This window comes from Somniosus microcephalus, chromosome 24 (genome assembly GCF_052327205.1).
Source record: "Somniosus microcephalus isolate GS21.2 chromosome 24, FLI_Smic_1.0, whole genome shotgun sequence".
NCBI classification, from domain to species: domain Eukaryota; kingdom Metazoa; phylum Chordata; class Chondrichthyes; order Squaliformes; family Somniosidae; genus Somniosus; species Somniosus microcephalus.
This window is the reverse complement of record NC_141010.1, coordinates 26,016,216-26,041,192: the sequence shown is the minus strand read 5'-3', so window position 1 is coordinate 26,041,192 and position 24,977 is coordinate 26,016,216. Positions and strand designations below refer to the sequence as shown.

At 44.8% G+C, this 24,977-nt stretch overlaps 2 protein-coding genes across 2 annotated transcripts in view; one reads left to right on the top strand and one right to left on the bottom strand.

Annotated features, from left to right (window-relative positions):
- The window catches only part of tmem101 (transmembrane protein 101), a 32,154-nt gene extending 13,299 nt beyond the window's left edge, over positions 1-18,855 (bottom strand). The window contains exon 1 of the mRNA XM_085966344.1: positions 18,453-18,855. Coding sequence (XP_085822470.1) covers positions 18,453-18,583 — 131 coding nt within the window. The 5' untranslated portion in view covers positions 18,584-18,855. The remainder of the gene's footprint in view (positions 1-18,452) is intronic.
- LOC147101141 (syncytin-2-like) lies at positions 5,917-7,981 on the top strand. The gene has a single exon (XM_085966343.1). The coding sequence runs from the start codon at positions 5,932-5,934 to the stop codon at positions 7,327-7,329; it is 1,398 nt and encodes a 465-aa protein (XP_085822469.1). The 5' UTR covers positions 5,917-5,931; the 3' UTR covers positions 7,330-7,981.
- Positions 18,856-24,977: the final 6,122 nt, after the last annotated feature.

The following is a 24,977-nucleotide window of genomic DNA, read 5'->3' as shown; positions in this document are numbered from 1 at the left end:
ACACAGCATGACAACCTAGTTTCAGTCGAGACTAGTTTAAAAACACAATGGACTGAACTACAAAAGTGATTAAGCATGTGGAGATATAAGCTGATTAACCTTTGAGCCATGTCCAATCACGAGTCACTGATCGGCCAAAGCCACAATGAAGTAAGAAAGGACCCTGCTGTCCAGATAACTGGACAAACTTAGATAAAAGACAGAACTAAAAGAAGGGGCTTAGCTAACGATGTAAAGTTATAATTAGGTTGTTTTTGAAGGAATATAATTGGGGAGGGGGGGCGGCTGTTGCCACGAAGCCAGACTGGCCAAGGAATAAGTAATGTAATCAAGGCTATCGATGTGCTCCAGTCTTGTACTGTATATAAGCTTGTGAATTTTGTTGATCGGGGAGCAGGTGCTCGCACAGACCGCGGGGTCTGAGACGCTTCTCCCAGAGCTCTGTTTTCAATAAACTGCACCTTTTACTTTACCACAGATTAGATGTGAATTTATTTTCACCCAACAAATTGGTGCTGCGAGCAGGGTACTGCAGAGCTGGAAGACCGCCTGCACCAGTGAGCGGGGCGAGTAGTCAGATCTTTGACCGTCCAGAAATTGGATCACTCGGAAGGGCGGTGTGACAGCAACACAGTATCGAAAGAATCTGGTATCCGTGACAGGTGAGAGATGCAGTTTAAATAGTAGTTAAGTTGATTGAAACCTGATGTGTTATTTCGGAATGTAAATGTCTCGAGGACCCATACTGAGCTGGAATTAAGAGGGCGACTGGGCCCCACGTGAAGGCCAGAATTAGTTGGGAATCCGAGACAGACTAAAAGTCTCTCTGCTGTGTTGAGTTGCGGGATCTGTTGGATTGCATTAAGTGACGTATTGTGCTAATGTATTAGAGCCTGCAAGTGCCAGACGAGCACCTCTGACAGGGATAGTTACAAGTCAGGACCGCCACCATCTAGTGGTGGACGATAGGTATGACCTCTGAGAACGAGTTACTAGGGTGGACCGGAACGTGGTAAACTAGTGAAAAAAAAAATTAATACATTATGGCGGAAGGCGGAGGCCCAGACTGGGGTCCGCCAGGATCGATGAGTCGGCTCTATGCTGACGACCAAAAGGGTTTGATCGATAAAATGAAGAAAGATGGGTGGGATCCACTAGAAAAACCAATAACACAGCAGGAGTGGTGGGAAAAGCAGAAACAAAAGAAAACTAAGAAAGCAGGAGTAATTTTAATACATCAGGTAGTAATGTTAACAAAAAGGGTTAAGACACAAACCAGTAAGATGGAAGAACAAGAAATAAGAATAGCAGAATTAGAAACTTTAGTAGAAAGGATGGAATTGACAGGCAAGGGAAAAGGAGACGAACGGGATAAAGAAAACCCCCCGCCGTATGCCTCGGCTCCACCTAGAGACGAAAATGATATTCCAGTAGTGCCGATGGCACCCGTAATACAACACCCAGTGCCAGCTCAAAGTCGATATTGGGCTTTCTCCCCTCTTGAAAAACAAGCCATTCTTAAAGATTTAGGAACCCTTAAACCCCGTAGTCAGAACTCAGAGTTCTGGAGGAATTTAGAGGAAATATGGGAAATCCATGATTTACATCCTCGAGACATCCACCAGTTAGTTAGGGCGAAATGCCCAGCCGACAAATGGAGAAATGTAAACCCCGCTGCAGGCATGCAAGACGAAGCGTGGGCGGATGCAGTACCTGCGGGTGCCGCACTGGCAGCACAGCGGGCAGCATACGGGCCCTTTAAGATCGCAGTAGAAACGGCACTTGGGGCCCCTACTATAAACTGGGGGAAAATCCAATCAATAAAGCAAAGAAAGGGAGAATCTAGTAGTGATTATGGAGAACGATTGTTTGACGCCTATTGCGAATCGTCAGGGCAAGCAAACCCACAACGAACAGACCAGCCCTTCATCCAGATGTTTAAGGATGGACTCTCATCGGCACACCAAGCCATCCTAAAAATGGGGGTAGTAGCCGCCCCTACGTATGATTTCGCAGTTCAATGGGCATGTCAGATAGATGCAAAGGAATCTGAACACACCGAAAAGGGAGGTGTAAAAGTTAAACAGGAAAGGGTAGCAGCAGGGGAGGCATCACAATCAAACAAGAGGATTCAGGGGAACTGTTATAATTGTGGGAAGATGGGACATATGGCAAAGGATTGCAGGAGTGGAAAGAAAGGGGGATGTGACTATTGCGGTAAGCCAGGACACCAGAGTTACAGCTGTTGGCAGAAGAAAGGAAACGTGGACCAGACACAGGGCGCTTATCTCAGTCCGGAGGATAGAAGGGACTTTCTTGAGTACCTCAAGTCGAAAGGGAAGAGTCAATGACGGGAGGCGGCCCCCGTAAAAGGAGGCTCGGATAACCGAGTCTATGTAGCAGCATTATTAGGGGGCCGACCATGTGAAATGTTAGTTGACACAGGAGCATCAGTATCCTTGACTGATTTGCCCCTTCCAACAACCAAGGAATATATATATATAGTAGGATTAGGGGGTATAAAAATTAAGGCTTATAAAAGTGAGGTACAAGCTTTAGAGTTAACAGGAAAACTCCTCCCCGCCCAATTTTGTGTGTCCAAATAACAAAGGTACCATATTAGGAATAGACTTGCTAAAAGAATTTAACATATTGGTGGACTCCGCGCAAAATAAAATTGTTTGGTCCAAAGGAGATGGGTCCAAGGTCAGTATAGATAAACCATGCACCAATTTGGCTAGGGTAGGGAGTGCAGCATCTTTGAGCAGGGATTGGGAACTAGAACGGAAACCATACGGGACCATATGCAAAATTATGAAAGGGATTTGGGCTAAGACAAAACAGGACACCGGACAGGTAAAAATGGAGCCAATCACGGTTCCAGGTCTGGAACACAAGCCCCATAAGCAATACCCTATTAAACCAGAAGCCCGGGAAGCGGTACAAGAAATAGTGCGTGATCTGGAAGAAAGGGGCATAATTAGAATTACCGAAAGCACGACCAACTCGCCCGTATGGCCAGTCACCAAACCGGATAAATCATTCCGACTGACTATTGATTATACGGAATTAAACAAGGTAACGCCCGAATTGCACCCAATAGTGGCCAGCCCATCCACAATCTTAAATGCCTTGAACTTGGAGCACAAGATTTTTACAGTTTTGGACATAGCTAATGGATTCTGGTCTTTACCTTTAGACCAGGAATCCCAGAATAAGTTTGCCTTTACGGTCGGGGAAAGACAGTATACATGGACTAGGCTACCTCAGGGGTTCCATAACAGCCCGGCGGTATTCCACCAGGTAATGAGTTCACTGTTAGAAACAGTGAACCTCAACCCGTACCGCAGCACTGTATTGCAATACGTGGATGACCTGTTAATCGCCTCGGAAGATGAGCATGGACATGCAGCTGCGTTAACTGAAGTCCTACAAGCCCTGGAAATAGGAGGGTTCAAGATAAACCCTAAGAAAGCTCAAATCGGGCAGAGCACAGTTATTTACCTGGGACAACAATTGTCACAGGGGACCAGAGCCATGCCAGGTGACCGACGGAAGGCCATACAAGAGATGCCCCGACCGGTCTCAGTACGAGGAGTCAGGAAGGTTTTAGGTCTCTTTAATTATAGTAGGAATTTTATAGCGAACTTTGCAGCTATAGCGGAACCCATCCAGAAATTGGTGAAAGGGGGGAGTCCCGGTAATACCCCGGTAGAGTGGGGACCAGAACAGGAGCAGGCATATGGGAGTTTAAAACAAGCGCTGATAGTGGCCCCTGGCCTCGGTCTACCCGACATGAGGAAACCATTCCACATTCATTGTGAAAACAAAGGGGGGTTCTACGCCGCCGTGATAACCCAACAACATGGGGGACAGGCGACGGCCGGTAGCATATTACTCCACTAAACAGTCATCCGTAGCCACTGGATTATCACGATGTGTAGCAGCACTGGATTGCGCAGCGTGGGCGGTAAAGGTTAGCGAGCCCACAGTAATGACCGGGGACATTATCCTCCATACCAGACACACGATAGTAGAAATGTTAAATAATAATAAGCTACGGTCAGTATCTAACATGCGAAGGGCATGTTGGGAGACGGTCCTAATACCTAAGGACGAATCAGTGGTAATTGTTAGGGATATGGGGGAGAATCCCGCGGAAGGGATCCTGGGATCAGGGGAACCCCACGTATGTGCAGAAGTAGATGAGGAAGTAGACGGAGACCCTTTGGAGGAAGATCCTCTGGAAGACCCACAGCTTACCCTGTACGTGGACGGCTCCAGAAAATATGTTGACGGGTCTCCCCGAACTGGGTGGGCAGTCGTAAATGAAAAATTAGAAACAGTATTGTCCGGGGCATTATCAGCCCAAGTGGCAGAATTAGTAGCACTCACTGAGACCCTGACCCTGGCAGAAGGAAAAACAGTAAATATTTACAGATAGTAGATATGCGTTTGGAGTGGTGCACGATTATATGATAGCTTGGGGAAGAAGGGGATTTGTCACTGCAGGAGGAGATCTTATCAGACATCAACAGCGAATAGGGGCCCTCTTGGAAGCTGCAAAGGCACCAAAGCAGGCAGCAGTAGTAAAAATTAAAGCCCATCAGAAGGTAGAAACCCGCCAACAAGAGGGCAATCGGGCCGCGGATTTGGCAGCGCAGCAGGCATTAGAACAGGAACTACCGGTAGCAAGTACACAGGTAGACCAGATAGACATCGGAAGGTTGCACCAGGATACCACGCCGGGAGGAAGGCAGGAATGGTATCGGGTAGGAGGTAGAGCAGATGATCAGGGGGTTTGGCAAAAGAACGGGAAGGTAATAGCCCCCGCTTGTATTCGACAAACACTCTTGGAGTTACACCATGGCATAAATCATGCGGGCAGAGGGGCGATGACCCATCTGGTAGGACAAGAATGGTGGTGGCCAGGTGTAGGAAGGGATGTAGCAAAGTATTGTCAAAAGTGTCTGACATGCGCCCAGCATAACCCAGGACGGCCAGTAAAAATACGAATGGCCCACCAGCTGAGACCTAGAGGCCCTTGGGAAAAGATACAAATAGATTTCACCGGACCATTACCAAGTTCCAGGGGGAAGAGATATTGCTTGGTAATTATAGACCAGTTTACTCGATGGGTCGAGGCCTTCCCTACTAGGGACTGCACAGCCACCACAGTGGCAAGAATAATGGCAGAAGAAATAATTCCCCGATGGGGAGTACCAATCCAAATCGATTCAGATCAGGGGACACATTTTACAGGGATAGTAATGAAAAAGATATGCGAATGGATGGGAATAAAGCAAAAATTCCATATTCCCTACCATCCCCAGAGTTCGGGAATGGTGGAACGAATGAACCGGACTTTGAAAACAGCCTTAGCCAAGGCGTTAGGGGAAAAGCAACAGCAATGGGTAAATGTATTACCAACCGTGTTAATGAAGTTAAGGGCGAGCCCAAACCGAACGACGGGTTTGTCCCCTTACGAATTAATGACGGGGAGAGCGATGCAACTCCCCCATGGAATAATAACAGGAGAGGATATAGGCCCTCAGAGATAGAGTCCGTAGGTAAGTCTTGGAACTAAGTAACCAGTTAAAGGAAATGAGACAGCAAACTAGGGATAGACAGGAGGAAAGAGATAAAGATTTGGAATTGACTGCACTTCCACATATCCCTCCAGCGGGAACTAAAGTAATGGTTAAAATTTTACCAGAAAAACCAGGCTTTGCCCCAAAATGGTCAGGACCGCATCAAGTCCTTATTAGTGGGGATACGTGCGCATGTATAGATATAAAGGGGATGGGGCGGTGGAAACACTGGACTCAACTGAAGGTCTACAAGGACTAAAATATATATTTGTATATCTAACAGGTGATACCTGCAATCAATCTCAATAACCCTTTGGAAAATTGTTAATGCGTCTTTAAAATGTATTTGACTATAGTATTGTTTTGTGGAATATGTGTGGCATTGACCAAAGTGACATGCCACCCGGCATGGGAAAAGCGAGAATTACATGTTAATACCTTTTTGTATATGAGTTATGTGTATGCAAGGGACAAGGGAGAAAGTGCATGTTGGGTATGTAGCCATATCCCAATCCACTCCAGAGGGGGAATCCCTCTTAGACCAATACCATTGAATGTAATTCAAATGGCTGAGTGGTTAGTTAGTAGAAACAATACGAGCAGTAGTACTAATGGTAAGGACGCCCAGAGCAGAAAACAGGAGGAACAAAGAGTACAGTTCAGGAGTGCAGGATATCCCTTAAACATGTTTGAAGGATGGTACAAACCCATGTATAATATAAGCGAAAAGCCACCGTACCTTATCCTCACAAACACAACTGGGGTAGGAAGACCCGTTGGGGCGATGTGTTGGATAAGGAATGTAAGCAGAGGGGAAGAGGGGAATCTGGAAGCAGGAAACAGTCGTTGTAAACATAATTGGACAACCCTCGAACAAGGTTCACCCTTAGAAGTTTGGTGGTTTAACACAACTGGTTTAACAAACCTCACTAGTGGGGGGAAATGGAACGGAATCACAGGGAGTAACGGCGAGTCTGGCTTTTCCACATTCACAACGAATATGAACCTAACTGCCTATAACGGGACCTATTTTATTTGCGGACATAAGGCATACCCATGGCTTCCACGAAATTGGACTGGGTCCTGCTATTTGGGATATGTGGTGCCATACATCCATCACTTGCCCTCCCTAGCAGATCATCACCATTATCGCTCCAAAAGGGCAATTACAGAAACAGAGCGGTTCTTCGCTATTTTATTCCCCGGGTATGGGGCAGCTAGGGCAATAAAGGAAATTCGACTCGTAGCATCGGTATTCGAGAAAGTAGCTAATGACACAGCTGAAGCCCTGTCTGAAATAAGTGCAGAAATGGTGGCTATGAGAACAATAGCTCTCCAGAATAGGATGGCCCTTGATTATCTCCTAGCTAAAGGTGGCACATGCGCAATGATAGGCGCTGAGTGCTGCACCTACATACCAGATAGCTCAGATAATATAACCAATTTGGCCGAGCATATACAAAAGGAGGTAAAGAAATTACACCAAACCTCAGGGGAAGGTTGGTTGGACTGGCTCTTCGGAGGATCATGGGGATCGTATTTGATACATGGATTTATAATTGTTGTTGTAGTGATGACAATATGTTGTGTTATGACAACGATTTTGAAAGTATGTTGTAAATTGGCCCTCGCTGGCATTCCAGTAGCATCTGGAGATGCGATAAAACCCTGGCTATCAACGACAGACGAACTGCAAGCAACAGGAGAAGACGACGAGGACAACGAGTCTCACATGTAAAGAGTCACATGATGAGCAACGAAGGACAAGCTCAGGACAATTGAGCCCAACCCTCAATACAGGATGACTACCCGGTGGATGGCAAGAAACGGCATTGGAAGTTGGTATCCCGGGGCAAAATCTAAATTTGTACCGGGACCAATAGGAGGGATTGAAGGATTGGGATTTGAACCGGTTGAATGTTGCAGTCGAGCGACACAGCATGACAACCTAGTTTCAGTCGAGACTAGTTTAAAAACACAATGGACTGAACTACAAAAGTGATTAAGCATGTGGAGATATGAGAAGCTGATTAACCTTTGAGCCATGTCCAATCACGAGTCACTGATCGGCCGAAGCCACAATGAAGAAAGGACCCTGCTGTCCAGATAACTGGACAAACTTAGATAAAAGACAGAACTAAAAGAAGGGGCTTAGCTAACGATGTAAAGTTATAATTAAGTTGTTTTTGAAGGAATATAATTGGGGTGGGGGGCGGCTGTTGCCACGAAGCCAGACTGGCCAAGGAATAAGTAATGTAATCAAGGCGATCGATGTGCTCCAGTCTTGTACTGTATATAAGCTTGTGAATTTTGTTGATCGGGGAGCAGGCGCTCGCACAGACCGCGGGGTCTGAGACGCTTCTCCCAGAGCTCTGTTTTCAATAAACTGCACCTTTTACTTTACCACAGATTAGATGTGAATTTATTTTCACCCAACAGCGGGTTTCGGCGGGAGGAGCGAGCGGGAAGCTTGAAAAAGCTTCAGAGACCCAGGTAAGGCCTCAGACCGCGGGTGTCAGCGGGAGGTGCGAGCGGGAAGCTTGAAAAAGCTTCAGAGACCCAGGTAAGGCCTCAGACCGCGGGTGTCGGCCGGAGGCGCGAGCGGGAAGCTTGAAAAAGCTTCAGAGACCCAGGTAAGGCCTCAGACCGCGGGTATCGGCGGAGGCGTGAGCGGGAAGCTTAAAAAGGCTTCAGAGTCCCAGGTAAGGCCTACCAATCTCAGAGGGAAGGAGAGAGGTAAAAAGTAATCCAAGTGTGACGTCACCAGAAAGCGGGTAAGTGATTGGTTGGTGAGTATTTCTCTCTTTTGAAGCTTAAACTCTGTGGTTTATAGTTTCTAAGGTGCGATATTCATCATCTAGAATCGGGGCAGAGGGTATTTAAGAATAATATTAATAAATTTAATTAATGACATAGAATGGGAGATCAGGTGATGTGTTGCTGCTGCAATATGTGGGAGCTGGTGGACACCATTGATGCTCACGGTGATCACATTTGCAGTAAGTGTTGGCTGCTCGAGGAATTCCGGCTCCGTGTTGAAGAGCTGGAGTCCGAGCTTCAAACACTGAGACACATCAGGGAGGGGGAGAGTTACCTGGACTCTGTGTATCAGGAGGTAGTCACACCAATTAGATTAATTAATTCAGATGTAGTCCGTGGCCAGGGTCAGGATGGTGTGACTAGAAGTGAGGCAGGTACGGGGATCCAGGAGGTAGTGTTGGAGGAGCCGCAGCCCTTGCTCTTGTCCAACAGGTTTGAGGCTCTTACTCCCTGTGAGGATGGGAATGGGGACTGCGGGGAGGATGAGCAACCCGGCCACAGCACCGTGGAGCGGGGGACCATTCAAGTGGGGGGAGATAAAAGAAATGTTGTAGTGGTAGGGGATAGTATCGTTAGGGGTATAGATAGAGTTCTTTGCAGCTGAGAGCGAGAGTCCCGAAGGCTGTGTTGCCTGCCCGGTGCCAGGGTTAAGGACATCTCCTCTGGGCTGGAGAGAAACTTGGAGGGGGAGGATCCAGTTGTCGTGGTCCATGTTGGTACCAACGACATAGATAGGACAAGGAAGGAGGTTCTGCTGAGGGAGTTTGAGCAGCTAGGGCCCAAATTAAAAAGCAGAACCACAAGGGTAATACTCTCTGGATTACTACCTGAGCCACGTGCAAATTTGGCTAGGGTAAATAAAATTAGAGTTAAATGCGTGGCTCAAAGCCTGGTGTGGGAGAAATGGGTTTTGCTTCCTGGGACACTGGCATCAGTACTGGGACAGGAGAGAGCTGTTCCGTTGGGACGGACTTCACTTGGCCAGTGCTGGGACTAGAGTCCTGGCGAATCGAATAACTAGGGCTGTAAAGAGGGCTTTAAACTAATTAGTGGGGGGGAGGTTTTAAGAGAGCGAAAAATAAAAATGACAGCGGAGAAGGCAATAGAGCAAGGTAGCAGTGGGGGAATTAAAAACCAGAGTGTGTCAGGAAGGGACAGAATGTATAATGATAAAGGTAAAGTAGTAAAAGGGGTAAAAGCAGGAATAAATTGTCAGAAAACATATTTGAATGTTCTTTATCTGAATGCACGCAGCATTCGTAACAAAATTGACGAGTTGACGGTACAAATAACTACACATGGGTATGATCTGGTGGCCATTACGGAAACATGGCTGCAAGATAATCATGACTGGGAACTAAACATACAAGGGTATTTGACAATTAGGAAGGACAGACAGGAAGGAAAGGGAGGTGGGGTTGCTATGTTAATCAAGATGGAATCACTGCAAGTGTCAGAAATGATATTGGGTCAAAGGATCAGGATAGTGAAATAGTTTGGGTGGAGATAAGGAATAAGAAGGGGAAAAAGTCACTAGTGGGCGTAGTCTATAGGCCTCCTAACAGTTGCAACTCTGTTGGTCGGAGTATAAATCAGGAAATAGTTGGGGCTTGTAATAAGGGAACAGCTATAATCATGGGGGATTTTAACTTTCATATTGACTGGACTAATCAAATTGGGCATGGCAGCCTTGAGGAAGAGTTCATAGAGTGTATTAGGGACGGGTTCCTTGGGCAGTATGTAACTGAACCAACCAGGGGACAGGCAATCTTAGATCTGGTCCTGTGTAATGAAACAGGATTAATAAAAAATGGCCTAGTAAAGGATCCCCTTGGAATGAGTGACCATAATATGGTTGAATTCCAAATTCAGTTTGAGGGCGAGAGAGTTGGATCTCAAACCAGCATACTGAGCTTAAATAAAGGAGACTATGAAGGTATGAGAGTAGAATTGACTAAAGTGGACTGGGAAAACAGATTAAAGTGTAAGACGGTACAAGAGCAGTGGGCTACATTCAAGGAGATATTTCACATCTTTCAAGATAAATATATTCCACTGAGGAAAAAGGGGAGTAAAAGAAAAGACAGCCATCCGTGGCTTAGTAAAGTAATAAAGGATAGTATCCGACTGAAAACAAGGGCATATAAAGTAGCCAAATCTAGTGGGAGGATAGAAGATTGGGAAGCATTTAAAAGCCAGCAAACAATAACTAAAAGATTAATTAAGAAAGGGAAGATAGATTATGAAAGTAAACTAGCAAAATATATAAAAACAGATAGCAAGAGTTTCTACAGCTATATAAAAAGAAAAAGGGTGGCTAAAGTGAACGTTGGTCCCTTAGAGGATGGGACCGGGAAACTAGTGGTGGGGAACATGGAGATGACAAAGACGCTGAACAAATATTTTGTATCAGTCTTTACAGTAGAGGACACTCAAAATATCCCAACACTGGACAAACAGGGGGCAATGGGGGGGGGGGAGGGAGCTAAAGACAATTAAAATCACTAAGATGGTACTCAGTAAAATAATGGGACTTAAGGCGGATAAATCCCCCGGACCTGATGGCCTACATCCTAGGGTCTTGAGAGAAGTGGCGGTAGGGATTGTGGATGCATTGGTGATTATTTTCCAGAACTCCCTGGACTCAGGAAAGGTCCCGGCAGATTGGAAAACTGCTAATGTAACACCCTTATTTAAGAAGGGAAGTAGACAAAAAGCTGGAAGCTATAGACCAGTTAGCCTAACATCTGTGGTTGGCAAAATGTTGGAGTCCATTATTAAGGAAACAGTAACAGAGCATTTGGATAAACATAATTTAATAGGACAGAGTCAGCATGGTTTTATGAAGGGGAAAGTCATGTTTGACAAATTTGCTCGAATTCTTTGAGGATGTAACATACAGGGTGGATAAAGGGGAACCAGTGGATGTGGTGTATTTGGACTTCCAAAAGGCATTTGACAAGGTGCCACACAAAAGATTACTGATCAAGATAAGAAATCACAGGATTGGGGGTAATATACTGGCATGGGTGGAAGATTGGCTATCTAACAGAAAACAAAGAGTTGGGATAAATGGTTCATTCTCGGGCTGGCAATCAGTAACTAGTGGTGTTCCGCAGGGGTCAGTGCTGGGACCCCAACTCTTTACAATCTATATTAACGATTTGGAGGAAGGGACCGAGTGCAACATATCCAAGTTTGCCGAGGATACAAAGATGGGAGGGAAAGCAATGAGTGAGGAGGACATAAAAAACCTGCAAAAGGACATAGACAGGCTAAGTGAGTGGGCAGAGATTTGGCAGATGCAATATAATGTTGGAAAGTGTGAGGTTATGCACTTTGGCAGAAAAAATCAAAGAGCAAGTTATTATCTAAATGGAGAGAAACTGCAAAGTGCTACAGTACAAAGGGATCTGGGGGTCCTGGTGCATGAAATACAAAAAGTTAGCATGCAGGTGCAGCAGGTGATCAGGAAGGCCAATGGAATCTTGGCTTTTATTGCAAGGGGGATGGAATATAAAAACAGGGAAGTCTTGCTGCAGTTATACAGGGTATTGGTGAGGCCACACCTGGAATACTGCGTGCAGTTTTGGTTTCCATATTTAAGAAAAGATATACTTGCTCTCGAGGCGGTTCAGAGAAGGTTCACTCGGTTGATTCCAGAGATGAGGGGGTTGACGTATGAGGAAAGGTTGAGTAGGTTGGGACTCTACTCATTGGAGTTCAGAAGAATGAGAGGCGATCTTATCGAAATATATAAGATTGTGAGGGGGCTTGATCGGGTGGATGTGGGGAGGATGTTTCCACTGATGGGTGAGACTAGAACTAGGGGGCATAATCCAAGAATAAGGGGCTGCCCTTTCAAAACTGAGATGAGGAGAAACTTCTTCACTCAGAGGGTAGTAAATCTATGGAATTTGCTACCCCAGAGAGCTGTGGAAGCTGCAACATTAAATAAATTTAAAATGGAGATAGACAGTTTCCTAGCAGATAAGGGAATTATGGGTTACGGGGAGCGGGCAGGGAAGTGGACGTGAGTCTAGATTCGGATCAGCCATGATCCTATTGAATGGCGGAGCAGGCCCGAGGGGCCGTATGGCCTACTCCTGCTCCTACTTCTTATGTTCTTATTATTCCTATCTCAACTACCAAATATTAGTAACTGACAAAATAATATTTTATAAATATTTTGCAGCTTTATTTAATTTTCCAATTTCATATCCTTTCTTGACTGTGGTGACTCATGCCGAGATGCAATTCCATAGGCAGACAGTCCTAATCACACGAGTAGCAATTCTTCACACATGAGCCTAGTTAGAATCATAGCATGATACAGCACAGAAGGTATGACAGGCTGTTAGTGGGGGCTGCACGGCCTCTATCATCAGGCAACATCAACATGCACAAACTTTCCAGCAAAAGTCACTAAATAACAATCAGGAGCAGGAACCCCAGTTAATTTTCCCTTCCACTAACAAAGGAGTCATTGAGTCCCCTGCTACCTCCCCATCTTAAATCAGCTAACTCAGCACAGACTGGCAATAGTAACTAGGGCCTTCCTGGCCAGTTTGGCTCACATACAGGGGGAAGTTTAACCCAAAACTATGGGTGAGTTGGGGGTCGGGTGGGAGGTTAAAGAGTTAAAAACTGAATCCTGATACCAACCTGCCTCCAACCCATCCACTTCTGGTTTTAAGGGAGGCAGGATGGAGGGCGGGCAGCCAAGTCATTCACAGGAGGCGGGTCGCCTATTTAAATATTATAATGAGACTGGCATGCCTCATGGTGATCCACCATTTCAAGTTTAACTTTAGCTGGTAGGGTATCCCTGGCCTCAGGCAACCCGCCAGCTAAAGGGAGGCAAGGACTGCTGGATCCAGGAGGCAAGTGCCTTTCCACTTACTTGCTGGATCGAGCGTCCCTGCCTCATCCACCCCCCCGTAATCGGGACACCTCGTCGACCCTTCCGATCTCCCCCGACCTCCAATCTCCCCCGACCTCCCCCCTGAACCCTCCAACCGCCTCCCCCCCACCTGCCCCCCTCCGGCCTTCGATCCACGGCCCACGACATGCTGCCCCTCCCCCACCCACAACAGCCCCCAATTGCCTTCCCAGCCCGATCCTCCACCGGCCCCCAACCACCCCTCCTCTCTGTGGCCTTGTGCTGCAGGCCTTCCCGCCCGACAGCCAAGCAGCCTCTCCATCTGAAATAACAACAGAAAATGCTGGAAATACTCAGCAGGCCAGGCAGCATCTGTGGAGAGAGAAACAGAGTTAACGTTTCAGGTCTGGGACCCTTCATCAGAACTGGAGATGTAACAGATATTAAGCAGGTGCAGAGACAGGGGGCGGGGGTTAGGAGGGGAGGAAGGAATTGAAAGAACATCCTGTACTTTTGTAAGAGGCAGGAAAGATAAAATGTTGCAAATGGGAGTGGCAAAAATCATACTGCATGAAAAATGGGGGCAGGGATAATTATCTGAAATTGTTGAACTCGATGTTGAGTCCAGCAGGCTGTAAAGTGCCCAATCGAAAGATGAGGTGCTGTTCCTCGAGCTTACGTTGAGCTTCATTGGAAGAATGTAATAGGCCGAGGACAGAGAGATCAGAGTGGGAGTGAAGCAGTGAATTAAAGTGACAGGCGACCGGAAGCTCAGGATCACCCGTACGGACTGAACGGAGGTGTTCCGCAAAGCGGTCGCCCAATCTGCGTTTGGTCTCCCCAATGTAGAGGAGACCGCATCGTGAGCAGCGAATACAGTATATTAAATTGCAAGAAGTACACGTAAATCGCTGTTTCACCTGGAAGGGGTGTTTGGGGCCCTGGACAGTGGGAAGGGAGGAGGTAAAAGGGCATGTGTTGCATCTCCTGCGCTTGCATTGGAAGGTGCCAGGTGAAGGAGAAGGGCTGTTGGGGGTGATTGAGGAGTGGACCAGGGTGTCGCGGAGGGAGCAGTCCCTTCGGAATGCTGAAAGGGGAGGTGAGGGGAAGATGTGTTTGGTGGTGGGTTCACTTTGGAGGTGGCGGAAGATGATCCGTTGAATGTGGAGGCTGGTGGGGTGAAAGGTAAGGACAAGGGGAACCCTATCGTGGTTCTGGGAGGGAGGGGAAGGGGCGAGAGCAGAAGTGCGGGAAATAGAACGGACACGGTCGAGGGCCGTGTCAACCACAGTAGAGGGGAATCCTCGGCTGAGGAAAAAGGAAGACATGTCGGAAGCACTGGTATGGAAGGTGGCATCGTCAGAACAGACGCGGCGGAGATGGAGAAACTGGGAGAATGGAATAGAGTCCTTACAGGAAGCGGGGTGGGAGGAAGTGTAGTCCAGGTAGCTGTGGGAGTCGGTGGGCTTGTAGTGGATGTTTGTCGAAAGCCGATCGCCAGAAATGGAGACGGAGAAGTCAAGGAAGGGAAGGGAAGAGTCGGAGATGGACCATGTGAAGGTGAGGGAAGGGTGGAAATTGGAAGTAAAGTGAATGAACTTATCTAGTTCAGGGCGAGAGCAGGAAACGGCACCAATACAGTTATCGATGTACTGGAAAAAGAGGTGAGGGAGGGGACCCGAGTAGGACTGAAACAAAGTATGTTCCACATATCCCATGAACAGGCAGGCATAACTAGGGCCCATGCGGATTCCCATAGCAGCCTCTCCATCAGGCTGGCTGCGGGCGGGAAACAGAGCTCCGAGATGCTAATCCAACCACACACTCATCTGAATGATTGACAATTTCCTTCTTCAACAACAACTTCTATTTATATAGTGCCTTTAACGTAGTAAAACGTCCCAAGCCATTTCACTGGTGCGTTATCAAACAAGGGAGCCACAGAAGGAGATATTAGGGCAGATGATCACAAGCTTGGTCAAAGAGGTAGATTTTAAGGAGCGTCTTAAAGGAGAGAGAGGTAGCGAGGCTGGGAGGTTTAGGGAGGGAATTCCAGAGCTTGGGTCCTCGGCAGTTGAAGGGACGGCCACCAATGGTGGAATGACTAAAATCGGGAATGCACAAGAGGCCAGAATTGGAGGAGCACAGAGATCTCAGAGGATTGTAATCAGCTGCACAGCGATATGGAGGTCCTGCGCAGGCCGCTCACCGGCTTTTCAATGCAAGAAACCGCGCCTGTGTGAAGATTTTAATGAGCCAGTTAAAGGGACTGCACACCCAAGAATAAATTAGACAGAACATTGGTTGCAAGGCTAGAGGAGGTTACAGAGATGGGGAGGGGCGAGACCATGGGGGGGGGCGGGGGGGGGGAAAAAGAGAGATTTGTAAATCTCAACCCAATGTCAGCAATAACCTGCATTTATATCCCTTCTCTTCAACCATGCTTCAGTGCACCAAAACCCATTTCCCTTCTCCTTGCATAGAAACATAGAAGATAGGAGTAGGCCATTCGGCCCCTCTAGCCTGCTCCGCCATTCAATGCGATCATGGCTGATCATCCAAGTTCAGTACCTGCTTTCTCCCCATACCCCTTGATCCCTTTAGCTTTAAGAAATATATCCAACTCCTTCTTGAATATATTTAATGAATTGGCCTCTACTGACTTCTGTGGTAGAGAATTCCACAGGTTCACCACTCTCTGGGTGAAGAAATTCCTCCTCATTTCTGTACTAAAAGGCCTACCTCTTATCCTTAGACTGTGACCCCTGGTTCTGGATTCCCCGACCATCGGGAACATCCTCCCTGCATCTAGTCTGTCCAGTCCTGCCAGAATTTTATAAGTTTCAATGAGATCCCCCCTCATTTTTCTAAACTCCAGCAAGTACAAGCCCAATCGACCCAATCTCTCCTCATACGTCATTCCTGCCATCCCAGGTATCAGCCTGGTGAATCTTCGCTGAACTCCTTCCATGGCAAGAATATCCTTCCTCAGATAAGGCGACCAAAACTGCACATAATACTCAAGATGTGGTCTCACCAAGGCCCTGTACAACTGTAGCAAGACATCCTTGCTCCTGTACTCAAACCCTCTCGCTATGAAGGCCAACATACCATTTGCCTTCTTAACCGCCTGCTGCACCTGCATGCTTACCTTCAGCGACTGGTGCACAAGGACACCCAGGTCTCGTTGCACTTCCCCTTCTCCCAATCTATTGCCATTCAGATAATAATCTGCCTTCCTGTTTTTGACACCAAAGTGGATAACCTCACATTTATCCACGTTATATTGCATCTGCCATGCTTCTGCCCAATCACCCAACCTGTCCAAATCATCCTGTAGTTTTTTGGCATCCTCCTCACAGCACACACGTCCACCCAGCTTTGTGTCATCTGCAAATTTGGAGATATTACATCTAGTTCCCTTGTCTAGATCATTAATATATATTGTGTATAGCTGGGGTCCAAGGACCGATCCCCTGCAGTACCCCACTAGTCACTGCCTGCCACTCGGAAAAAGACCCATTTATTCCAACTATTTGCTTTCTTTCTGCCAACCAGTTCTCTATCCAAGTCAATACCTTGCCCCCAATCCCAAGTGCCTTAATTTTACACACTAATCTCTTATATGGGACCTTATTATCGAAAACCTTCTGAAAGTCCAAATACACCACATCCACTGGTTCTCCCTTATCTATTTTACTAGTTACATCCTCAAAAAATTCCAGTAGATTGGTCAAGCACGATTTACCTTTCGTAAATCCATGTTGACTTTGTCCAATCCTATCACTGTTTTCCAAGTGATCTGCTATTACATCTTTTATAATGGACTCTAGCATTTTCCCCACTACCGATGTCAGGCTTACCGGTCTGTAATTACCCGTTTTCTCTCTACCACCTTTTTTGAATAGTGGGGTAACATTAGCTACTCTCCAATCCATGGGTACTGTTCCAGATTCCATCGAATGTTGGAAGATGATCAGCAATGCATCTACTATTTCTAGGGCCACTTCCTTAAGTGCCATCCTGTTTTGTCTTTCTAATGTTCAAGACATCTACGTTCCCATGAACAGTGAACTTGCTGCTGTGCAAACCCACTGAGGGATCAGCAGAGCAGGAAATGTCACATGTAAAATGTAAGAATAAATTGGATTTTTTTTAATTGGTGGTGAATCAAGAGTTGGCAATGGATCATGCCAGATGAGGAGCTGCACGGCCAACTGTTCCCATGGCAACTCCATGTGGCAGCTGGACATTTTGGTGCAATCTCATTTTAAATTCATTAAACAATCTTTGGGGCGGGAGGAAAACAAGCCATTGCCTTTCACAAAAATTCCCTGTTCGAAATGGAGAATGTCAAGCTCCCGAGTAATTTTATTTGTTTCTACAACTCGAAGCATTAACAATTCTGCGAGTTTTTAAAAAAAATATATATATTTAGTCCTCGTGACAAAGAGACACGTGAAGGAAAACCGGAATAAAGCGCTTGTTTTGCGGAACATCCTCTGTTCAGTCTGTAAGGGTGACCCCGAGCTTCCGGTCGCCTGTCATTTCAATTCACCGTTCCATTCCCACTCAGACCTCACCGTCCGCAGCCTCTTGCATTGTTCCACAGAAGCTCAGCGTAAACTCGAGGAACAGCACCTCATCTTCCGATTAGGCACTTTACAGCCTTCCGGACTCAATATCGAGTTCAACAACTTCAGATCATAACCTCGGCCCCTATTATATTTTTTATCCACACTTTTGCTTTGTGACTTTTCCTTTTTTCTCTCTCCCACATGGCAGCTGTCTTTCACTCTGCCACCGCATTTCACACTTCATTTAGAGCCATTGTCTGTTTCTTTAGCTATCCTATTACCATCTCGTCTCACCTTGAATATCTCTTAATGGCTCTTCTTTCATCCCCTCCCCCATTTCCCAGCCCCCCAAACTGCCTTTTGTTTCATTTCCTGCCTTTTCTCTCAGTTCTGTAGAAGGGTTTCGACCCGAAACGTTGACTCTATTGCTCTCTCCACGGATGCTGCCTGGCCTGCTGAGTTTTTCCAGCATTCTCTGTTGTTTGTTGATGGGGAAGCCGGATTCCCCCCCTGGGCCTCAGGCTCCGGGCTCCTCCTCTCTCCCGAGCTCTGGCCCCGCAGCCGCCCCTGTGCCACACTCACCTGCGCTGGTCGGCCCGCTCGGCGAACAGCATCAACATGCTGAAGCAGTTCCAGAAGGGGAAGCGGGTCAGGATGATGGCGCCGAAGCGCATGAGGACTTTGAAGAGCCGCCTGCGAGGCTCCGGCGCCATTGCTGAGCGAGCCGCCCGTCGACAACACAACTCCGGCCGGAAACCCAGCTCCGAGCGGCGGGTCCGAGTCCCACCCACCCCTCGCCAGCAGCACAATCATTGGTTCTGCGGCACCGTTCTCAGCTTTGAAATATTTGTTGGCTCACTAACTAAATCTTCCTCCATTTATTTTTAAATATAATCTATTCTGTTGTCTGTCACCTTAAAAAAAACATAAATAAACGGGACCCGGACGTGTTTAAATGGGTTTATGGTCAGTCTGTGAATCTTGCTCCGAACAGTTCCCTGATTTTCTGTTAGGACCTGGTGAAGGTTTCAATTTAATCAACTTACAAAATAATGAAATTATAATTTGAAATAACAACATATAATTTATATACTACAAGTCAGTAGCTAATTAAAAAGGGACAAAAAATAATAGGATTATTTTGAAAAGAGCTGCATACTGAGCACTAAGAAAGTACAGACAGACTTGCTTTTATATAGCATCTTTCACAAACTTAGGACATCCCAAAGTGCTTCGCAGGCAATGAAGCACTTTTGAAGTATAGAACCTGTTGTAATATAGGGAAACACAGCAGGCAATTAGCAGAGAGCAAGAGCCCACAAATAGCAATGACATAAATGACCAGATAATCTGTTTTAGTGATGTTGATTGAGGGATAAATGTTGGCCAGGACACCAGGAGAACCCCCCAAATGTTTTAAATCCACGTTACAGGGAAGACGGAGCCTCAGTTTAATGCCTCATCCAAAAATGGTACCACCAACAGTGCAGCACTCCCTCGGTACTGTACAGGAGTGTCAGCCAAGGTAATGGGCTCAAGTCTCTGGAGTGGGACTTGAACCCACAACCATTTATAACTCAGAGTTGAGAGTACTACCACTGAGCCAAGGCTGATGACTCAAGAGCCAATGCCATTCTTGTTAGCAAAATGGCAATATGTTATTTTTTAATGAAGGTAGTATCCTGTAGACACAATGAAGCTAACAAAAAGACATGAGATGGGTATGAACAAATTACATAGAATTTTACAGCACAGAAACAGGCCATTTGTCCCAACAGGTCTATGCCAGTGTTTATGCTTCATATGAGCCTTCTCCCACCTTACCTTCTCACCCTATCAACATATCCTCCTATTCCTTTCTCCCTCATGTACTTAACTAGCTTCCCCTTATGAATCAATGAAGCGCAGACCAAGCATTTGCATTGAAATGAGACAGGAAAGGACATTCCTCACGTTACCACTTCAATTTCCACTAGTCTGTCGATGGCACATCCAAATCCAGGAGCAGCCCAAAAATTGTTTTATGCATTTGTAAGAACAGAAGCGACTCCTAGAAATTCAACAAATACTTCAAGAGCTATAATACTTATTCAACCATTCAATAAATTTGATTAACTTTTACATCTGTAATTGAAATATACAAGTTTGACATCATAGTACAATTAAAGTGAATCACAAGTGTGGTTTAACACATTGTGTCAAATAAATAAAACAGATGCAGGGTGACATCTGCAGTTTATGACATTATGATTTTCCAGGATTATATTTGTAGAGAATCAATTATTTCTATTCATAATCATCGTAATGTGACTATCTTCAAGGGTGGTGTGAATTGCTCAGTGTAAACCTCAGACAGAATTGTAGATATGTAGCAAGAAAGATATAAACAAATTATTTAACCTTATTTCATGAATACTCACTCTAAATAAACCATGCCATGACAGTATATAAATTCCATAATCTATGGATACTCACTTTAATTCACCTCGGCCTCACCAATATTTAACTACCACATTAATATATACAGTTGCTTCATTAATACATGGAAACAATTAATCTAATTCACTCATGCCTTGACAAGAATCACCACACTGAATCACTTTCAACAAGGATTAAATATGTGGGGTTACGGGGATAGGGTGGGATATGTGTTGGTGTAGGGGTTACAGGGATCGGGTGGGATATGTGTCGGTGCAGGCTCGATGGGCCGAAATGGCCTCTATCAGCACTGTGGGGTTTCTGTGATTCTGTGATTTCTGTGAAGTTTGGGATTCGTGTATCTGTTTTCCGCAAAATAAAATCTCACTTCTTCCAGTGCTCCACCATTTGCAATTCTGCAGTCTCAACCATATCATCAGGTAGGGACTGTGCAGAGGTTCAGTGCTTCCCCAACAAGAGGGAGCAAAGATTGTAAAGCAGTTACCGCAAACTGTCTTTGTCTCCCTCCCTGTGTAGAGAGTAGTTACAAATCGACATTGGTAAAAAAAAAGCATGCTGCTTAGAGCCCAGTGGCTGAGAAAATGACGTGTGAACCATGTGGGGATAACAGAGAGAAAAATAACATTTAAAATGGGGTGGGGAGGAGTTTTGAAGAAAAGATTGTGTATGAATAAAATGGAGGCTAGTGAGTTTATGATACTGATTTAAAAATATATATTTATAATAAGTGAAATCAGATTGTTTTTTTAAAAAAAACAAAATTCCATGCAACTAGAAGCTGGAATATTTAAAATGAATTAGAATTGTAGGACAAGAGGGCATCATTTGCAAATTAAGAAAACGCTAGCTTAAGCCAACTACTTAACAGATTTGATAGCAAAATACTGCGGATGCTGGAAATCCGAAATAACAACAGAAAATGCTGGAAAAACTCAGCAGGCCAGGCAGCATCTGTGGAGAGAGAAATAGAGTCAACGTTTCGGGTCGAAACCCTTCTACAGAACTGAGAGAAAAGGCAGGAAATGAAACAAAAGGCAGTTTGGGGGGCTGGGAAATGGGGGAGGGGATGAAAGAAGAGACATTACGAGATATTCAAGGGGAGACGAGATGGTAATAGGACAGGTAAAGACACAGACAATGGCTCGAGATGAAGTGTGAAATGCGCTGGCAGAGTGAGAGACAGCTGCCATGTGGGAGAGAGAGAGGAAAAAAGGAAAAGCCACAAACCTAAAGTGTGGATAAAAAATATAAAAATATAATAGAGGCCGAGGTTATGATCTGAAATTGTTGAACTCGATATTGAGTCTGGAAGGCTGTAAAGTGCCTAATCGGAAGATGTGGTGCTCATCCCCTCCCCCATTTCCCAGCCCCCCAAACTGCCTTTTGTTTCATTTCCTGCCTTTTCTCTCAGTTCCGTAGAAGGGTTTTGACCCGAAACGTTGACTCTATTTCTCTCTCCACGGCTGTTGCTTGGCCTGCTGAGTTTTTCCAGCATTTTCTGTTGTTACTTAACAGATTTCTTTGGGAACAGCTTGATGTAAATTCATCTATCCAATTTTATTAATTTATTAAGTAAAGAAAAAATGTTCTTGTGATTTACACCCATTCATCTCTCTATTCAAGTAAACATTCTCCACCTCACAACTGTCTTCCATTAAAAGCACATCTGCAGTCCTCTACTACTTCTAGAAATTGATCCTAAAATCTCTTTCAACTTGAAACACTGGGAAGGAGCTCTCTGATGCTTCAAGGGGTAAATATACCCGGTGGTGAGGTATTGAACCATATTGACCAAGAGGATTCCAGTTTTGATGCCTGATATCTTTTTAATTATGTTAGCCCGGAAATGCTAGAGGTGTTAAAATGGATTCCAGTGCCCCTAGCCTAGAAAGGGGTAAATTACTTGGAATTTTCTCCTGCTCACTTTCCAATGACCTCTGCTGGAAATGTACAAGTGATGACATTGGGTAGACTTGGTTTTGATGGTCCACATGGTCAAATAGCCTACTCATAATGTCCAGGCTCATACATAAAGTGTATTCACTTAGATGGGGTACTGGAGGAATCTGGGCTGAATCCAATGTACGAGGAGGGAAAATTGGAAAAGCACAGCTTGATAAAAGATAACCAGAAGGAATTTAGAAACAGGAGATTATGCTTAACTAACTTGCTGGAGTTTTTCAAGTATATTACTTCCATGGTGGCTTGACAAGGAAAATGTTATATGCTTAGGTCTTGAAATTACATTGTAAATATTAATATTGTGGGCCATAATTTGCTGTGGCAGGGCATCTAACGGCGACTGCCATTAATTAAACTTGCCCTTACACATTTAGCTTTTTAAAAATTTTGCGTGGCATGTTGCTGAAAGTGCGAGCTGATAACGTCACAGCGAGGGAGACCAGGGACCTGAGTGAATCCAGCAACCAACAGGGTATCTCCTTAACCACTCAGATTGTGAAATTAACAGCACAAGGACTGAGAAGTAAGTGTAAGTTGGAATGGATGAATTCAATGTCAAATCAGGCACACAGAGAAATTGAGAGGGAAAGAAAGATTGGATTAAGAGATAGAAAAAAAAGAGACAGAAAGAAAAACTTAAATTTTATTTTTTTAATTTTAAATTTTACATTTTATAAATCTCCAACAACAGTTAAATTCTGAAAGAATTCGACTCCACACTTGTAATAGTTAATGTTAGGTGCCAGAGAGGTTCACTGCAGTATTTAACACTTACCACGTCATTCAAAGAATCTTTGATAAGACTTAACTTTCTGTGATGAATTTACTCCGTATCTACCGTGCAAGTACAGGAACTTCACGCCATTCAATGCATTTCAATGGTGAGCCAGCTAGCGAGGTGCCATTTTCACGAAGTTAAGAGAATTTAAAAAAAATCTTGTATAATCAACTAAGAAAAAACAGTAAGGTTTTGATGAGGGAGGAGGACAAAATGAATAATGTATTTGCATCCTAAGTAAATAGTACAAATCCGCCATGGGAGGCAGAGCAAAAAATATATATCTTAGAATATAAATATCTGGGAATAGACTTTGAGAAGAAAAGAATAAACAAAGATATACAGATCTTGAGCAAGTTTTGTAAAGTGGTAGGTTATTAGTATTAAAATATATCGAAAGTTGTAGATTATTAGTATTACAAATATATGTGATGCCATTCTCTTTCAGTATCAATAAGGTACACTGTTTTTATCTTGAGTCAGCCATGTGATATATTGCCTCAGTAAATGAATTGTATTGCAGCAATGGGTGAACTCCAGTCAGGTTTAGGCTACAGTGTAGCCCCGCACTACTCCTAATCAAGGCCACAGCAAATCTATATTAATGTATTTTAGAATTATTCATAGAACTTATGCATTCGGCTCTCCCTTTGTTAAATTACTTTTTTCCCTTCCTTTTGGATCCCCTTTCCCCATGCACCCACTATTCTTTTGCCCAGAGTTCATTCCTAAATCTCTGCGGATGTCACTCTGTAACTAATCATTGGAAAGTTCTTCTGGGTGGTCTTAACTGACTTGCCCTCTGATTTTCCTTACCAATTCCTATGTGGTGCCATGCCCCCGTTCAGCACTTCTTCACGCAGCCCAATATTTTAATTTGTGTTGCTAATGCAGTCTTCGAAGAGTTAATGTGGTTTAAATTCTAGTTCATATTCAGTTGTGTTAGAGACTATGTCCTTGGGCGCTTATCATAACCTGTCAAGGATGTGCAAAGAGAATCAATTCTCAATAAGATTCATAAATATTTGGAGCCCTTTTACTGTGCGAGTCAGTGGGAATCAGATTACGTAACTCAAGCTGTCATCTAGTGAAAGTTCAGCGACACCATGGCATTCATTTGTGAACAAAGGCAATTGTGAATTCATTTTGAATTTCAGATAAGCCACTATTGCACAGATAACATTTTATGTGCAGTGGCGGAGCCTGGGGATAACAATATAACAGAGTTGGAAGGAAATACTTTGCAGATTTCACAAGGATCTGATCAGGCAAGTTGCAATACGCACAGTCAGTGGTTCAGTCAGTTCAGATTTAAACTACATTTTGAGGTGTTCAAATACAGCACATGATATCTTTGCAGTAGCCGTACATAAACCCATACATAGAAGTTAAATAATGAAATTAGTTATCATGCTACAACTGTACCCATTATGCAGCAGAAGAATGTATTTCAGATCAGGACAATTGGGGAGGGTGAATAAAGCAGAAGAAACCAAATCCCAAATCCTGCACTAAATGGGGAATTATTGCCATATTGCGGGCTTTCTTTGTTGGTTCAGTTGATAGCACTCTGAGTAGGAAGACTGTGGCTCTATTCCATAAATTCAGTACATAATCTAGGTTGATATATCACTGCAGTACTGACAGAAGTAAAAGATTCCATATGAAGAGCAGAGAGTTCTTCCAGTGTCCTGGCCAATATTGCTTCCTCACCAACACCACCAAAAACAGATTAACTGGTCATTCATCGCATTGCTGTTTGTGGGATCATGCTATGCACAAAAGGGCTGCAGAAATTACCTTCATAACAATAGCGATTACACTTCCAGTTAATTCATTGTGTGCGAAGTGCTGAGAAACATGATGAAACCAAATGTAAATATAAGACTTTCCTCTTCAGCAGCAAACACATCTGGAACATCCAGCTG